Source organism: Hypomesus nipponensis, chromosome 15 (genome assembly GCF_054491055.1).
Source record: "Hypomesus nipponensis isolate SF chromosome 15, ASM5449105v1, whole genome shotgun sequence".
Taxonomy (NCBI): Eukaryota; Metazoa; Chordata; class Actinopteri; order Osmeriformes; family Osmeridae; genus Hypomesus; species Hypomesus nipponensis.
In genome coordinates, this window is record NC_140375.1 from 11,348,398 (window position 1) to 11,366,971 (window position 18,574).

General features: G+C 43.8%; 1 protein-coding gene across 1 annotated transcript in view; it reads left to right on the plus strand.

Moving 5' to 3' along the window:
• Positions 1-200: 200 nt before the first annotated feature.
• The window catches only part of lsamp (limbic system associated membrane protein), a 256,686-nt gene continuing 238,312 nt past the window's right edge, over positions 201-18,574 (plus strand). The window contains exon 1 of the mRNA XM_084674711.1: positions 201-467. Coding sequence (XP_084530837.1) covers positions 404-467 — 64 coding nt within the window. The 5' untranslated portion in view covers positions 201-403. The remainder of the gene's footprint in view (positions 468-18,574) is intronic.

The following is an 18,574-nucleotide window of genomic DNA, read 5'->3' on the forward strand; positions in this document are numbered from 1 at the left end:
GGTTGCCAATTATGTAAATACAATTACAGTGACATCACATGGACGAATTTGTTTGACTATTCTCCAATAGCGTGTATCCTTTCCACATTTACACAATGTAATACCATCACACTAAACTGTTCAAGTTGTGTCGACAACCTCGAAAATTGTATGGGCGCTAGGTGGCAGCGAAGAACAGGACGGGAGCGATTCACTGGACTAGCTGAAGAGGCTGCGTATGGTACCCCAGCACTTGAGTTGAATAGTGCGTAGCAGCGTTTGTAGGACTGAGCCTGGGAGCAGTTCGCCCTCTGCACAGCGTTTCTGCAAGACTACCCCTCCAGTTCCCGAAAATAATTGTTACAGACCTACGCTCTCAAGACTTTCACGTGCCGGAGAGGTTTTTGGTGCGGACGACGACATCATGAATTGCTTCTGGATACACACTCTCTGGATCCCCGGATTCTTTTTCTTTTTCGGATTTCAAGGTAAGGATAACTGTTTGGATCGGCTTGTATCATCAGCGCTTTTCATACTTCTAAACAATTTCCGTCCTTTACTTTGGAGTTTCTTAACGGTGTATTGTAGTCTGACCCCGTCGCCCATGCCAATGGTTATCTGTCTACTTTGAAATTGTATCATGTTGATGATCCTAGCCGAAATAAAACCTATTTGCATTCAATGTATTTTGATGATAATTAAAAAAAAAACTAACAAACAAACAAATCCCTCCGATAGGCTACAGTGGAATACGTTGGGTTTTGATGAGGAGGGGTGAAGTTCATTTGGGGTAATTGATTCTGACCAGCTTCCCAAACAGAGATTGGGCTCCATTGGCCTTGCAGCTGTCCAGATGCGCATTTGTGGTTAACTTATTATTTTAAAACTGAATTCACTGAATATGCAGCATCGTTATGTTCGTTATGATCGTTATGATCTCAGACTCGCTGTGGCGATCGAACAACATCTCAATGGAACCTAATTAGAACATTGCTTTGTATGAGAACACACATTATGTTTTCAGGGTCAAGATCAGGAGCTCCACTCCCAGACTGTAAAGTGATGTCTTTTTCCCCCCCCTCTCTGTACCCAGTCATCATGATACTGGGCCCATTGAAGTTAAGCTCAAGCATTGGTGGTATCTAATCAAGAAGCATACTTAACCTTTTAATCAGGTTATTCATCACACAAAGGGGATTTGTCTGTCACAAGCATGCACATACACACACCTACATGCATGCACATACACAATGTCACAGAGACACAATGTCTCTTTCTTTCTTTCTTTCTTTCTTTCTCAAAAACAGACACTATCATGTCAGGAAGACATTTAGCAGCTTTTCCTCTGTAGAATTCTAACTGCAACTTTCTGTAGTATAGTTTCTTGGTGCAACCGGTGGGAGACTCGCAACAGCATTTTTATCTTTGATCTCCGTCAGCCCCTCAAATCTTCCCCACTCCAGGGTGTGCTATCCTTTTACAGAGGGCTGCAACCTCCTCTGCATCCTCGCTCACTCTCCTCCTGCTCCCTGTGCCAAGCACTTGTGTCTGGTTACAGCTTTGCCCAAGTTTCCGCCTTCAGTCCCATCCTATCCGCTTAGATCTGTGGGAGGGTAAATGCTTCTTTTAATGGAACGTGTCCCAAGCTGCATGTGAGCCCAGAGGGTGGTGTCACATGTCTGTGGCCTGGACCACACAGGCCCACCCCTCCTGACCCACTTTCCCTCTTCATCTAACTTTAGATCACCCTGTTTATTGTGCTAAAACAATGCCCATTTGTTAAATGAATGAGTTAGACGTGTCTTTGCTCACCAGTCTGTGCGGATAGAGATTGGCTGCTTTGTGTTATGCAGACTGCTCTTTTTTAACGGTAACTAATGAGGCTGAACCCCGGGTGTATAGTAGGGGAAAGGTGTGTCTGCATTCTTGTGAAAATGTAGGAACACTAGAAACACTTCACTGCAAAGATGGCATCTTGGTCTGTTGGGAGAATCCTTCACCTCGTTCGGCAATAATGGTAAAGGTCACTGTCAGAACGTACAGTATCACTCTTTGTAACATATTCTTGTCTCAGAGCATCGTAGCTTACAAGTTGTACCGATGTTTGTCTTTGTACCACGCTTTTCATTTTGAACCGTAAACACTTTTTAGATATCGACTATTTAAAGCCTTGGGCATTATCAAGTTGTTTACCTCGGAGAAGCTGCAGGGAAATGTACTCTCAGTCAATTGTCCAGAGATAGCATAGCCCAAATGCTATGGGATAGTTGCGGATAAAAACCCATTGATTTCAGTTTTTGCCCCGGTAATACAAATAATTGCCTTTTATGCTTTGATCAATGTTCAGAGCGCTTAAGGGGATAACACAGTTGTGAAATATGCTTATTCAAAAGGAAAAAGTACCCTACTATTTCTGAAACATGAGAACACAGGCAAAGAAGACAACCATGAATCCAACCTTGAATCCAATACTCTGTTCTGATGCCCTTTGAGATCCTTCTCCTTAAACAGTCTTGGACCAAGATAAAAGGACAAGTGCACCAAAACCCATGAAAACAGAACTTCCCCAGAATGTCAAACAGATGGGGAATTCACAGTCAGTCATGAGAGAGGGATAATAGTTAAACAGTCAGAATAGTCAATGTAATCCCGTGGGTTTTGTATTGATGCTCTCACCAGGAATTGATATGCTAACAGTGTTTATCCCTCCATAGGGTGGATACGTTTACACATGCACATGCACACAGACATATGCACACGCATACACACACACCTACAGTATTGTCCCCGGTTGAAACAGATCCTTCAGAATTGACTGCAGTGTGGTCTATGTTGATATAGTCTGTTGCATTCAAAACCCTTTGTGTGGTAAAACCGGATGTTGTGGTCCAGACTGGAGGCTGGATATTGTGATTTCATCTAGTTTGGATCTGAGGGAGGTTGTGGTTGTTTTGGTTGGAGGTAAAGAATAATGAGAAGTGTAACTTTCAGGTGATATTGGTTTGGGAGTCTGTCTTTCAATACCAAGAACTGTCGTGTTTGAAATGGTGTTGTGAAATGTGTGTTTGGGTTTGTGTACGCTTGTGTGTGTGTGTGTGCGCGCATCAGGAGGGGGTGAAACCGAGGTGAGTGGAGGTGAGAGTCTGTAATGCACTGTAAATACTGCACAGCGGCCTCAGGGGGAAGTACAGACAGCAAAGGATGGCTAGAGAGTAGGGGGGAGGTGCGAGTGCAGGTGGCAGGGGGTATTGGCTAGAGACATAGGAGTTGGATCGGAGAGTTGGTCGTGGACTAAAACACAGCAGAGCATAACACCCTCCAACACCTCCCTACTCCCCCTGCGCCACCTCACTCTCAGCCTCGTTAACGCCCGAGACGCTCCACTTCCCTGAGCCTGTCTCGGGAAAATGGCAATTAGCAGTCGCGTCACTGTACAAGGCCTTAGCGGCTCCAATCCCATTGCATCCATGGAGCTCAGACACCCCAAGGGCTGGCTGGGTTTGCTAGCTTAACCTGCGATACTGTACATGGGTTGGCTTGACTAGCTAGCTTAACCTGCAATACTCTAAGCTAAATGGACTGGCTAGGGTAGCCAGCTTAACCTGGAATACTGTACTTGGGCTGTCTAGGCTTGTGCAACAAGAAACGAGAAAGCTTTAATTCTACCCAGGCTTCACTTGGTGGAGCTGTATTAGGGTTAGCTCAGGGGAATTGGCTTGAGCTGAGATGAACCTGCTTGTTCTCTGCCATGACTGCTTGTTCTCCTGCTCTTCCTCCATCCTCCCCCTCGCCTGCCATACAGGTCAGGCCATTTCCAGCTCCACCGGCCCTCCCTGGGTTATTGGCTTTCCAGAACAGCTGCCCCTCCCACTCCTCCCTGCTGTATGCCCCCCCTAAGGTGCTCAGCCCCGCTAACCTCCCACGCCTGGGGAGAGCTCTGCAGAGGGACCTATGCCCCTTTTTCGAGGCAAGAGGGGAATTGAGGCCTTGTGCGTGCCTTTGTGCATGAGAGCCCATCACACATACAGTTCTTGTTTTCCTTTCACTACAGTAATATTGTTATCTCATTTGCTCGAGGTTTACTTTGTTAGTGTTATCAGTCAGTATACAGTAGTTGCTAAAATACTTAAGCCTATTGTCACATGTTAATTTTTCAGATATGAATGGGTATAGGCTGTGAGCACATTTCTATTTGATAAATAAATAAAAGCACCTTTTTGTTTTCTGTAAAAAGTCAGTAATGTCAGAAGATAATGTACAGTATATGCTACTGATGATTACTGCTAATTTGACTAGGTATTTTCATCAACTAGTGTATTTTCTTACATTGGTAGAAAGATAGAGATGCTGTATGCGTCAAGGAGAAGTATTCATTGAAATACCTTTTGTTCACCAGAATTAAACTTGCACTTCTATAGAGGCTTGTCATTACAGCAAAAAGATAAATTGAGAAGTTCTCTCCTTTTGTTCTCTGCTGCTGTCTCTGGAGGAGGAGATCCCTGACTTATTTGCTCCTCTCAGAGTTTTTCCTTTTCTTCTTTCAGTTGGTTCAGGCAGGAGGACTCAGTAGTCGTACTTACTTGATACTTTATTGCACACGATACAATACATGATTGTAATACTTGATTTGGCATAATGGTTCTGCTTGCATTGTCTCCCTGCCGCACCCAATTGAGACACCGTCTCGACATCCGAGCAGAGAGCAGCGACGCATTCCCCCTACGAAAGGAACACAGAACTAAGGGCGGAGGCCGGGAAAGGCGGAGGCAGCAGATTGAAACAGAGCATCCTGTGTTGCACTAAGCCCCCCGCTGCTAAGAAGGTGTGCCCCAACCGCGTGATATGACGAGTTGCTAGTGACGCGCTGTCTCGCGTCTCCTGCATGAGCCAGCTCCGCTTGATTATAGGTGCTTGATTATAGGTTGCTTTCAAAACTGATATACAAATGAACAGTTATGATTTTGACACTACCTGGCAGCCACTGCAAAAACTCACAGCATACCATCCCACCTTTTGACACTGCAGTGCTACTGTTATTCAAATATTTGTGTTTTTAAATATATTCAAATATTTGGACCATACATACTATACTTACAATGAACTCATTTTACAGTGTGACATGTCCAATGGTCTACAGTTGCTATGGACACTATCATTGAGGTCAAAGTGATCCATCTGTCTGTCCTGGTCTCATTCCCATCCTGTTACTTTACTCTTTGTTCTGTTGCATCTCTCTCTGTTGCATATTTCATAAACAGTGCTTTGCTGAGTGGCCCCACTCCCTGTTGTCTTATAGTCTAGATGAGAATGAACCATGTCTTACAAGCCAACATGGCCTCAGGGCTCTTGAGAAGAAGCAATGTTTAAGGACATTTCTGTTTGACCAAATCCTATCCTACTTCAGACTAACTACTAACCCTCACCGTGAAGCCTGTAGGGTTCCAACCCTGCTGTTGTGTTAGCAAATCTTGTTGACTGTCCAAGAGAACATCTTAGTGGATAGCAGTTTGATATTTTGGGATTTTCATGATCCTGATGCTGTGTCTTCAAACTCACTCCACTACAGTGAATAACAAACACTGCATTAAGCACACAAGGCGCGTGGTTGTACACTCCGTCCCGAACAGAGCAAACATCTGTTCTGTAGGACTTCCACCGCTGTTCCACCACCAGAGATCGACCGTGTTGGCATCACAAGAACACGCTCAGGCTTTGGAGGGAGATCTTAAAACACAGATTTTGCTTCCCAACACTGCACAGTGCGCCATTTCCTTTCTGATGGTGTTTGACAAGCCCCTCCTGCTATCTGCTCTCACACTGTTTCAAGGTTTTCTGGTTTCATCTTTCCTCTTACTGGCAAATGTACATCTCTAGCCTTCCCTGAAAGAAAGAGGATCGGTTTCTCTCAGTGACAGAGTGATCATTCAGAACCTGATTGTCTCTGGCAACTCCAATAGCGATCCAATCCACACGTGGCCAGGCAAATGTCAGGCAATAATTGTTATTAATCTCTGCAGAGTATGAATGATACGGAATGTCTCAAGGCGTTTTAGGGTGTGGTGAACCTCACGGGAAAGCAATTTGTCCCACGTTCTCCTTAATATCCCCTCCTCTGTGAAATGAGAGCCTGTGAGTGCGTCTCCCAAAGCCGTGTAATTAAGAGATGCCTCCCACTTGTCTGCATGGATCAGCTGGTACAGTACCAGTGTGGTCTGACTCTGGACAAAGAGAGGAAAGTCATTGCCCTGCCATTCCGACTGTTCCTGGACCGTTTGGGTTCCAAATGGACGCAGGCAACGTAAGATGTTCCCATATTAGGAATCATCGTTACAATGCTTTTAGTTCCTTTTACAATACTTTTCATTCTTTTCATTTTCAGCATGTCTTGTGCTTTAAGTGAAACGATTCAACTCACCAGTGTATGGTGAGCCAACAGAGACTGAGCCAGCATGGTTGAGTGTTGAACATTTTCTAGTTTCTTTGAGAGCTGTTGTTATTCACCTCAGGCCTTTAGCTTTGTTGTGTTTCCACAGGCGTCGTGTTAAAAGTCTGACATGCACGCTTTCTACAGGCAGTTTTCTCTCTCCTTGTTTATCTGGGTGCCAACGCTCCACTCTGGAGATGTAGATTTAATTAGGGTAAATCACACTTTGTAATTTTAATTAGTGTCTTTTTTGCTTTTGAGTTCAGGGTAGGGGAACATGGTGGTAAGCTCCGTTTTCTTGGAAAACTTAATCTTGTTACTATTCCTATAATGAATCACAGTCCCAAAGCACTAATGGAATTAGATGACTACTGTGTTGGAGAAAGTGGGACACGCACTGTCGGCATTGTATAGATACCTCTGTTGCAGAGCTAATCTGGTCTGCTGAACCACCAACTAGACATCTACATTAATGTGCTTTAATGAATGTAATTAATGTTGTGGCCCAAAATTGCCCCAGGTCTCCACAGCACCTGTGATGTCATTTGGAAATTTCTGTCATACAGATGTGGAATTCCTTTATCACTCGGGTGATGATGGGTGGGGTATAAATTAAGCTAATGACAATGTTTGTCTCAGTTATTAATCTTCCAGTGGTTCTTTTGTGAGATTGGGCTAATTATGCGTAGATGCATCTCCGCCAGCGATAAGGAGTGAAGGGAAAGGCCAGGTTACGGCATCCGGGTAACTTGCCACGTGTTCCTTGAACACGCAGAGCGAGATCGGATTCCTCTGTTCCTGAAGCAGCAGCAACAGCAATATCATGATATTACAGCAGATATATCCACTCCCAGACAATGTCAGCCAGGCCAGTTTATCGAGGCTGTGGCAATATGGCATACTGAATGAGGTATAGCTAGCTGGTAACACGCTGCTGTAAATCTACTGGTCTAAAGGAGCCAAGGGTCATTAATAAAACCTGCAGAGGAAGGATGGGGCGTTCAAATATTGTTGATCTCAAGGTTTGCAAATAGATTTTAGGTTTCTTTCACACCTCATGTGGAGATTCTGTGCTCTCCTCAACCTCCATGCCACACCGCAAATACTCTCTTTTTGAGAAAACCAAGGGATTTCATTAAGAATGCCACAAATCACAGCCAGGCATGCATTCTTCTTCATGGTGGCTATTTTGAAAGAGAGAACCACAGTGACAGAAATACTCTTCAGATGAAGGCAAAGTTGTTGTCAGTCATCTGAACAAACAAGTGAAGACTGCTGGCATGCATAATGTACAAACCGATGTTGCAAGTCCTTTGCCTGACTGCATGCTCCATACTTTTCATGTCACAGTGCATGTTGCCGGTGTAATGTTCTTAATTTCTTCATGATGACAGCCACTAACAACACCTCAGGGGTTTATGAGGTTTTCCAGGCTTGGCTGATTAAGGCCCAACTCATGCCTTTTCTCGTGCCTGTGCCTCTACTCTTGCCTACTGGGAGCGGGTCTGTGTGTGGAGAGTTGGCAGGAGGGGACATGGGTGGAATCCTTAATTGGTTTATCAGGGAATACCGGGGGATGGCTTGGATGACATTGTGGCCAGCGGCCCTCCTTGAGGAGAGCCAGGAGGAGGTGTATGAAGACAGGAGAGAGGAATGACGAGTGTTTAGGGAAGCATCTGGAACAGAATACACCGGAGCCAGCCCGATCTTCTTGCTCTCTCCCTCTTTCATTCTACCTCTCTTGTTCACTCTCTCCAGGGCTATGAGACAGGTCTAAAAGAGCCTTTCTAGTAACAGCCAGGACAGATGTGTTGGCTTTTCCTCCAGAATTACAGTTTGCTTTAGAATACTTGCTACTCATGAACAAATTGAATGTAGATGGCTGATGTAGTGACAGAAAAGGGGATCCAATGCTAGGTTGTAGATAACATGTACAAATCAATGTTGTTAGTGGAGGCATCATCTTAACACTTTGCAGAATGTTAAATGAGTTGTGATGGGATTTTGGGCAGAATCTTGTATCAGGCAATCATTGGTAATTTGAGATACATTTAGTTTCAGTTTATTCCCAACACAAGGTAAATTCCCACTACAAGATAATTCTTAGCAAGACAGTCAGCAGTGTTAACTCTTAACGCAGTCCTAATTAACCATCAACAAACTAGCTCTGTTTTTAATCTGTGTTACTAATATTCTAATTCTTCTGCTTCTAGACTAATTCTAATTTAAATACATCTTCTAAATTCTTATTTTTTCCATTCAGTGGAACGTCTATGATTTATGTTGAATCAGCTGACAGATTATCTTTTGCTTGCAAAATTCATGGCTGTTGGGAGTGAATGAAGGAGGCTGGTTTATTTGCCTTCTAATATTGACAGTGCTGTTTGTCTAAACTGTGTGGAGCTCGCTGGCTGACTGTCCGTCCGTCCGGCTGGTTGGCTGGGTGAGACTGGAAAATCCTGGTCTTTGAAATGGTAATCAACAGGGAACTCAGGCTCTAATGTTACACAATCATGGTCTTTCATCAGCCCTTTTGTTACTTTAACAGCCAAATTAGCATGTTTTCTGAAAACATTCATTTTCACAGTAGAGGTTCCCCACATCACATAATTATTCACATTATGGCTATAAGCAGTGATCACACAGTCACTAGTCAGTCTGTATGAAAAGAAACATATAATACTCATGTTCAGCTCACTCAGCTCTGGTGATTCATCATCTTAATGGGGTATTTAATCCTGTCAAGACGGGGGTAGCCCAACTCACACATATCTATACTCCAAATATCTAATGTCCATATTTAAGGGAGAATGACAAATTGGGAATATTTACAATTAGTCATTTAGCAGACGCTCTTATCCAGAGCGATTTACAGTAAGTATAGGGACATTCTCCCCGAGGCAAGTAGGGTGAAGTGCCTTGCCCAAGGACACAATGTCATGTGCACCGGCCGGGAATCAAACTGGCAACCTTCAGATTACTAGCCCGATGCTCTACCCGCTCAGCCACTTGACACATTTTATTTATGCAATCCATTTTTATTTTCCCAATCTCACAGTATTGTCTGAAACAAAACCAAAGCGTTGTGTTCTATTCATTCTCATTCATCCTCAATGATTGTTTTCGACTGACTGTGGTTCTGAGTGAGTGGTTTGGAGGGCCTCGTCCTGTTGTCACACACGGTGCTCGAGGATTCCTGGATTGTGCTTATCTGCTGCTGAGAGGTGTGTCCTGGCACGTATCCATGGAGCCGATGAAGACAGGGATCCACTGGCGAGATGTGATACAAACGAGGTGACATTCTTGGCGGCAATGTGACCACAAGGCACACTGGGAAGGGGAGAGGGAGCGAGGGGTGGATGGGGGTGCCTTTGCCAGGGATGGATCACACAGACTCTCATGCACACGGTCACAAACTCAAAAACACACACACACACACACTTTCAGGGCACATGAGACCCTCAGAAACAGAAGGCATCTCAATCTACAGTGTGTGAGCGGTTGTTTACTTTAACTGCTAAAACGTCCTTGGCAAGGCTAGGCTGCCTGAGTCCCCTGTAGTGCTGGCATTCTATTGTGTAGAATCTACAAACAGTGCAGCACAGAGAGAGAAAGAGAGAAAGAGAGAGAGACCAATCCTTCTCACTGGGGGACACCCAGCTTCAGGCAAAGCCGCTCCACACTGTCCTTGAACTCCTGGGGTAAACTTCAACTCTCTGGCTCCGTCCACCCGTCCATCTGACTGACCAGGGACAGGGACAGACTGACAGACAGAGACTGTCTGACGTTTGGCTTGTTTCACTGAGGATGGACTTGGGGCTCTGAGGAGTGAGGTGAGGTCCTTCACTCCTCTGGCTTAGACTGCTGCAAACAGATTTGAAAGTTGGGAATTAATAAATAGGATTATCCATCTTTGGTGAAAAGTAGACGCTCATTTATTCACTTATAAGTACAACTACAAACACAGCATCGCGGCAACTCCCCACCACACACACTCTCACAAACTTTACTTCTCGTGGTCCTGTTTTAGACAGTGGAATGGCACCGTTGGTTAGGTCCTGTATGGTCCAGGTTAAGGTTAGAGGTGGTATCAAAGGGGGGCTGACAGATGTTTCAGGAGACTGAGGCCCATTATTAACCGGCGCCCTCCAGAGGACCATGGGGACACTGCGCCTCGTTGACTTCATCATAACTACAGGTCACTGTCACTTAGCTCTCCTCCAAGATCTGACCTGTCTGGCTTGGACCAATACCAGGTCCACTCTAGTAAAATCATCATGCCTTTTTTCTTCCTACTATGTGTGTGGGGAGGGGTGTGTGTGTGGATGTAAATGTTTGATAACCTAAAGTACAATATTATCATAAAGTGATGTATGTGTCTGGTATTAAACAATAAACATGAAGAAATCAGTTTGGGTGTGCTAGGGACAGTATTCAACACTAGTCTAGTGATTTCATGATCGCTCACCTTCATTTTATCCATGCCATATTGGCTTGCATGATTAGGGTTTAGTGTCCAAAGCCTGTGTTGCAGGCCAATAGGCTTGTTAGCTTCAGAAATTGATGTTTCAGAACGCCTGGAGACTTCTTCCATATTTAATTGTTATATTGCAAAGTTGGCACTTTGCCAGCCAACACTGGCTGGGCTGGCTGGCGCACTGCTGCCATATAAAACCGTAAAGTTGTGGAGCGCAGATGATTCGTGCTGCCTTGCAGCCCGCTTTAATATCTGAAGGGCTGAAATCCGAATATAAATGAGCAGGCTCAGCATCTGCACAACAGCTACTGTGAGCCTGGGGTTGTGGAAGTACTGTGTTTTCTGTGGGCATTTCTGGTCATTCTGGCACCCTAGACAAGATCTCTAAGATCTCCCCCCCCCCCTGTACTTTTTTCTGTGTGATTTTAATAACAAAATGAAAAAAAACGTGTCAATTCCCAATAAGATTCTTTCATCAACTTTTGGGTGTTAGTGCTGCTGACCTGTATGTCTTCCTGGTGCTGGTTCTGCTGCATGTTATCTTCTCGTAATGTATTGCAAAGTTACACTTTGGTAAATGCGTGTAGAAATAGGTCATTTGGACCCCAAATGATCCTGATTGGATCCCATGGCATGGTAACCTTCCACTGTACTGTTGTACCATCATTAGTTTGAGGCTTGTCTGTCGTGGTAGGGAGGTAGCAGAATGATTGGAGGCAGACTTGGGATGCAGAATACTGTCGGGGTGCTCTTGATTCATGCTGCCTGTTGAAATAGCAGTGGGTTATCCCAGAAGAACAGAACACCCAAGTGCAATGAGCCAAGCTAAATGAAGCACAACCTAACTATTGGAAGAAGTACCTTAACCCTGATCTTATCTGATCCAGAGAAGAAGTATTATCAGGACAGATAAAGGCAGGGTTAAGTAAAAGAGTGAAGATTGGAGAAGAGACTAAGGGCCTCATTTACTAACAGGATTGCGCCCATTTCAGGCGTGAAATAGCGGTTAAAGACATAACACCGTATTTACAAAGACAGCGCACTTGAGTAAAAACGCAGATTACCGCTGCTGGGAGAGTAAGGGAAAGTGGGTGTGTATATTTCTAGCTCCTGTTCGCTGAACTTTTTTATTCTTTTCCTCGAATCACCCATGGTGGCAGAAACATGCAGGCGATTTTTCCCGCATTTTAACGTCGCGCTAGTTAACACTAATGGACGCTCATTGCCCGACGAGGATCTGGTTTGATAAATACCACGCAAAATGCGGAAATACAACGTCCGCTATTTGCTGGTGGGCAAAGCCATAGATGAAGCTGCGGTCGCAATGTTAGTAAATGAGGCCCTAAGAGAGGGTACTAATTTGAGAGCCATGCAGTTGGTGTGTTGGAAAGAGGGAGAGATAGAGAAAAAGACAAAGTGTTACATAGTATAACTCCATTTCCTCCATAACTCCACAGCCTCCTCTCCTTCACATTAATTGGACTTTGGAGTGTGACAGTCAGTCAGACATCCAGCCAGAGCCCAGCTCAGCAGGCAGGCATGCCCAGGGGTAGGGCTCCTCCACTGGGACAGGCGTTCAGCTATTACCCCTGTCTTTCTGGTGTGCAGCAGCAGAGCTAATACTGCAGCTTTTTAATTGAGAGAGGGGAGCTCTCACCTCCGGCTCTTGAGTTCAGCTGTCACACGATCTGTCAATAGAGACGATGTTTGGATCGAAATGTGTGTGCATTCATGTCTTTGTGTGTGTGTGTGTGTGTTGTCAGACCTGTGTGTGTGTTTGTACTGTATATAAGCATTCCTTTCTGTGTGTTTGTTGGCATTTACTAGGGTGTGTGTGCAGTATTTATATATTTGCTTTTTTTGAGTGTGTGTGTGTATGTGTTTGCAAGACAATGACATGCTTGACAGTTTTTGGTGGCAGGTTTTTAGTTTCTAATCATGTGACCCAGTTGAGGAGCAAATGTATGTAATTAGGGATGGATTGGGATGTTTGTGTCTATATCTTGAACATGGGCCAATATTAGCTTGAATATATATTGACCTGTCTGATGATGTACAGAGTTTTTTGGAAAATATATATTTTTTTGGGGGGAAGAAATTGCACAAAAATATTGGTCATCTGATATCGGACACATTTTATTTTGCATCCCAAAATAAAATGTCACTTCTTAATACTTATCAAAGAGAAAATATTTGATATTTCCAGCGGCATCGAGTTACACTGAAGTTGTTGTTTTGGGGTGCTCTTTGGCACACTCAGTGTCATGTTCCATCTGCGGATCCATAAATAGCAGATGATTGTATTTCAAAGCAACACATAACTCTGACCATTGGTTATGTGATATAGCTTTCTACTGACTGTGATTTAAAGAGGCTTTGGGGAAAACAAACGATGGTGTCTGGAGCTAGTCTAGCTGTGGGTTATAGTGTTACACGCTGTACAGTACACTGAACCATAGGATACTAGCTTTCAGTATTACTGAAGCTCCAACCCTAATTTTGCCTTAAACACACAGGTGGTAAAACGAAAATACTCAATTTCAGCGAGTTTAGTTAACACACTCGTCCGGGAGGAATCCACAAAGTTTTCTGTAGAAAACACACGGCAATTGTTTTTTTCTAGGATAGATGGACAGCTGGATGCTATGGGTCCTCTTGCTACTGATGGTCTTGAAAGGAAGTGGGAGGCCTCTTACTCACACACACTGTTGGCCTGGAGTCTTGGACCTGGACCAGGACCTGGCCCTGGCCCTGGCTCTGAGTCTGGGAGCAGATTCCTGATTCCACACTCTCAAGTCTATGGGAACAGACAGCTGTGCTCTCCCCCCACTCCAACTTATTTCTTTTTTCTGCTCAATCTGATACATAACAGTCAAGAGAGATGCTGTGGACAGTTGGCACCCAATGCACGTATTTTCTGTGAATCTCCAGTATTAATTAGGATCCTCCATTCTGTGGTCTCTGTAGGGAAACTGTGTGAGTTAATGACCTTGTAATGGCCTTGTTAATGATAACATGGACAATGGTGTGTATAAATGTCCACATTGTTTACGTGGATACAAATGAGACGTAATCGGGCTCTCACGAATGACATGACTAAAAATGTTTTTTATTGTTATCTACCAAGGATGGATTTCAAGTGTTTGTCCTCAGTAGAAATATGTTAAAGAGAAGAATGACATACCATTATGCTGCTGACATCAATAACACTGTCCTTCGTATCAGGTTTTTGTATGACAAACATTTGCTATTATTTGCTAATATAATGCTAATATTTTATAATTCTTCTTTTAAACATATTAACTGTTGTATGACGACTATGATAGATATATGAGTGTTTAATGTTGGATGTGGGCACTGATAAACTGTAGCGATGACGACTACTGTAGCTCAAACCCTGCGACATGTTTGAAATCCACTCACAATCCTCTCACGGTTCAGAATGCAATCACAGCTTAGGCTACGCTACCTGAGGACCCAGCTGACAGTCGAGGACGTAGAGACTGGACTGCTGTTGGTCCTTTTTAAAGTGGCTTCTCACGCCTCTCACCAAACTGTGAACTCCCCAGGGTATTAAAGGGGCACTTTACTCTTAATAAATTATTCATATAATTTTAGGTTTAGGGTCTCAATAAATCCACCCACAGGCAAGACATCATTCTTTGGTTTACTATAACTTGATAAATATAGCAGCCACTCCTACAATGCAATACGTTTTTAGTGCCTGATGTATTTGGATGTCATCTGAATGTACTTCTAGTTATTCAAATTAACAACATAATTTCTTTACCATCGAATAAGGTCATCTTTATGATTGGTATAGTCAAATAATTTTAAACCAAACACAGATTTCAGCTAAAGTGCCCTTTTAAGCATGAGTGAGAGTGTTCAGTATGTGTACGTGTGTTGGTGGGGGGTGATATTGATATACTATACAGCCTGGCTGTGCAATAGAAAAACCACAGAGCAGAACGGACAAAGAACGGCCAGCTCAAGGGATTAGGAATTTACAAAGCCATCCTGTAAATATCCATCGAAGGAGGGCCCTGCAGGTCCTGCTGGACCACACACTTCCAGGGAACAATGTCAATATGTCTGAATTATGACTGGCAAATTATGAGTTTGTCGATAATTCTGAGGTATTTTGTTGCATTTGTCAGATCCCCGTGCTTCTTACCTGACAAGACATCATCGACTCTAAATAACAGATGCAAAGGCCATAAAAAGGAAGATGAGTGTGTCCGTCCCCCCCCCAACTCTCTGTGTTTGCCCCGGGTGTATCATCACAATAATATGGTGGAGGGGGAAATGAAGATGCTATATGGAGGAAGTGTTTACCCTAGTGAAACGCTATATGCTAAATCAATATGATGGAGTGGCTGACTTGTGGCAGGTGTGGGTGGCTGTGTGACTCAGCATAATGAAGCACACACACACACACACCACACTATAGTGCACACTGCCACACATTCACATTAGCTGCCCTGTTTTTGCTAGTCCACAGTTGCCTTAAAAAAAAGTTGTCTGCAGTTTTCCTCTAAAGCCCCGCCTAATACCTGCACAGTAAAGAAATCCCCTGAGACCTACAGTCACTAGAGTTCCATAAATAAAGAACATGATTTTGTCTGTTACCCTAGACAGTTATATCTGGAACATGCATTTAACAGTAATGCTAAACTGAACGAAAAACACTTGCATATTGTGAGTTCCAGTAGCCATTATCCTGTATGTGAGATTGTGGTGGGAAATTGATTATTGGGAAGGTGGCAACCATGAAGTGTACATGGGGTCCGATTTGGGGCCTAAAATGGCTGATGGGAACCTACGCAGTTACGATTTGAATGTTGAACAAGCTCAAACCAGGACAGGGGCAAGTCAAGTGAGGAATTGGTTTGTCAGTCTGAGGATGTGAAAGAGTATATGTTTGGAAGATGTGTGGCCTGTTATGAGTAAGAACTTAAATAACAGTGGGGTTGCTCGAGTAGACGAATCAACAGGATGGACCTATCTGAGAAAGGAGGGGGTCCAGATAGCTCACAGCTGTGGGCGATCAGAGCGAAAAGAGCTTTAAGTACCCTAAAAGGCCAAAGTCATGTCTCAATAGCAGAACAACAGCGGTCTTGACAAAGTTTAGAAGGAGAAGCACATAGAGCAGAAGCCAGAGAAGGAGAGATGGAGGATGTAGGAACGGGTTAAGCATGTTGGGGTGAACTGGAGTTGAGAGGAAGCAAGGCCATGTGTGGGGGCCTCTCCAGTAAGAGAAAAGTTGATCAACACTTTAAGAGCCAAAGGATGCGCACGCAAGTTTGGGGTGGATAGGAACTGGTTAAACTTATATTTGTCTATATAAAGAGATGTCCAAGGAAATATGAGTGCTTTTTGAACCTTCCGTGTATGTATGCTGCATCTGCGTTGCTGAATAATCAACCAAAGCCATCTTGACTTTTGAAAGATATTCTGTCTCGCTCTATTTTTGATAATCCTTCTGGAAGACGTCTAGTTCTTCAACAAGATTAATGGACCAAACTAAAGCCAGTGCTGTAAATTATATGATATTGAGTAAGTACATAGAATAAAGTGGCTGTAATGTAAATTGTAACTAACTTCCAAATGCAGGCTAGGCTGATGCCTGGGAGAACTGGCCAGGTCGCAGTTGTAAATGATAAATTGTTCTCAACTAGCCTACCTGGTTAAATAAAGGTGAAATGAAAAAATAAGCACACTCACAACCCAAATGTGAAATGTAGAGTAAATATAACTGCGGCTGTTTACTTGAATTAGGCTATATATTCTCAGTAAATGTCATTTTGTCATTGAAAACAACCAACGTTATTTTCACTTCACTTGAAGCAACACACTATTCTTTACAAACTAGCAAAGCTCTCTGTAGAGATGCAGAAATCGTTTGCTATAACGATTCTGCACATCATCTTTCACAATGTTGCGTTCACAAAAGGAGGCTGAGTAGAGTTCTGATGAGGTGATGCATGTAAGGTTTTGTAATCTCTGTGGGTTCAAGGCTAGTTGGAGGCTATGTTTGCTCTTCTTGTGAGATGCTAAATCCACTTTTGGATAGCTCACGATTTATTGAGCTGGGCTAGCCAGCCCTTGTTTTAATTAGACTAATTTGGGGTATTATTTTTTAGTCTTTTAGCACAGTAACCTTATATTGCTCTCATGATTCATTTGAGGAGTTTCTTTTGAATTATGAAAAGATTAGGTTGACCAAGTTAAAGTAACATTTACTGTGGCTAATTCAAGGCTGCAATAAGAGAACCTTCATTTCTCTCGCGCTGTGAAAATTGCTTTTTGTAGTCTACCTAGTACACTAGATGAAAAACTGGAGCTGGCAATATTGCAAGCTTATGATAGGTGAACTCTCCACTAGTTTTCTTGGCTTCCTTTCACACTTCATTTCTCTGTAAGAGAGTGCAATAAGATGATAAGTCCCTGGGAGGGGCAATGTATTGGGTTTACAAGGTTTAATACCTACAGCTGCAAATGTCACAGTACACCCCAGTGTTAATTGTTTAACGGTAGTTGTATAAAAGCTTGTGTGAGACCTTTTGTATTTACATTCCTCCAGCTCCATTATGACCAGCTAAAGGCTGTCCTGACGGAAGAACAGGGGCTTGTTCTCACTAGCACCAGCAAGTAATCAGTGCTCTCCCTTCTCTCTCTCTCTCTCTCTCTCTCTCTCTCTCTCTCTCTCTCACTCACTCACTCACTCACTCACTCACTCACTCACTCACTCACTCACTCACTCACTCACTCACTCACTCACTCACTCACTCACTCACACACACACACACACACACACACACAACACTCCTAACTGCAAAATACAGTAGCTTCAGTATGTGTGTGTGTGTGGAGGGGGTTTGTATAATAGCGAGTTAGTCAGTCTATTCAGAGGGCAGACTGCAGTTTGCTTGGCTAACAGCAGTAATGATGGCGTTCGTAGTGTGTGCTTTTGCAAGCCCTCACTTCTGACATGGCAGGGCTGATTGCCTCCCTGTCTGGATCTTGCCCCATAACCCCTCCCTCTCTTTTCTTCACCTCTCTATTCATCTGTTTCTGTCTTTTACTCAAACATGTTTGTTTCTCTTCGCCTCCCTGCAGATCCTGCAGCGTGACCGAGTGCCTCCCCGGGGGACGGTCACAGGGTTGTGATGTAACTGACACACCTGACAAACACCTCATTCCACTGCAAACACTGCCTGTCATGTCTGGCACGATGGCCTGTACGCCCGTGGTCGATTCGAACGTGTTTGGGAGTTTGTGTGACCGTAGTGCGCAGTGTGTCCAGCTGATGCGTGTGCAGCTGAGCGTCAGCAGACTCACTCGCCTACACACGCAGGCCGACAGCTCACAGTTTTGGTCGTAACCTTGCGGTGGAACATTGCTACTCTGACCTCACTTCTGGCTCTGTTAATACCAGGTTTAGGACCCATTAGGTCTGCAGGGTGGCTGTACAGAAACTGTTGTGCACATTGTTAACATATACCGTGGAACTGTCTGACTCGATAAAGAAGAGATTTTTCTCTTAAAGTTCTCTATAGATCAACTGTCGTTTACTCATCTTGGGTCTATTGATAATAATAGCAGCTTCAGAGTGTTGGAAACATGGAGAATTACTTTCATGAATATGGTATAAGTTTGATGTTTAATGTCTACTAACGGACATAATAGTC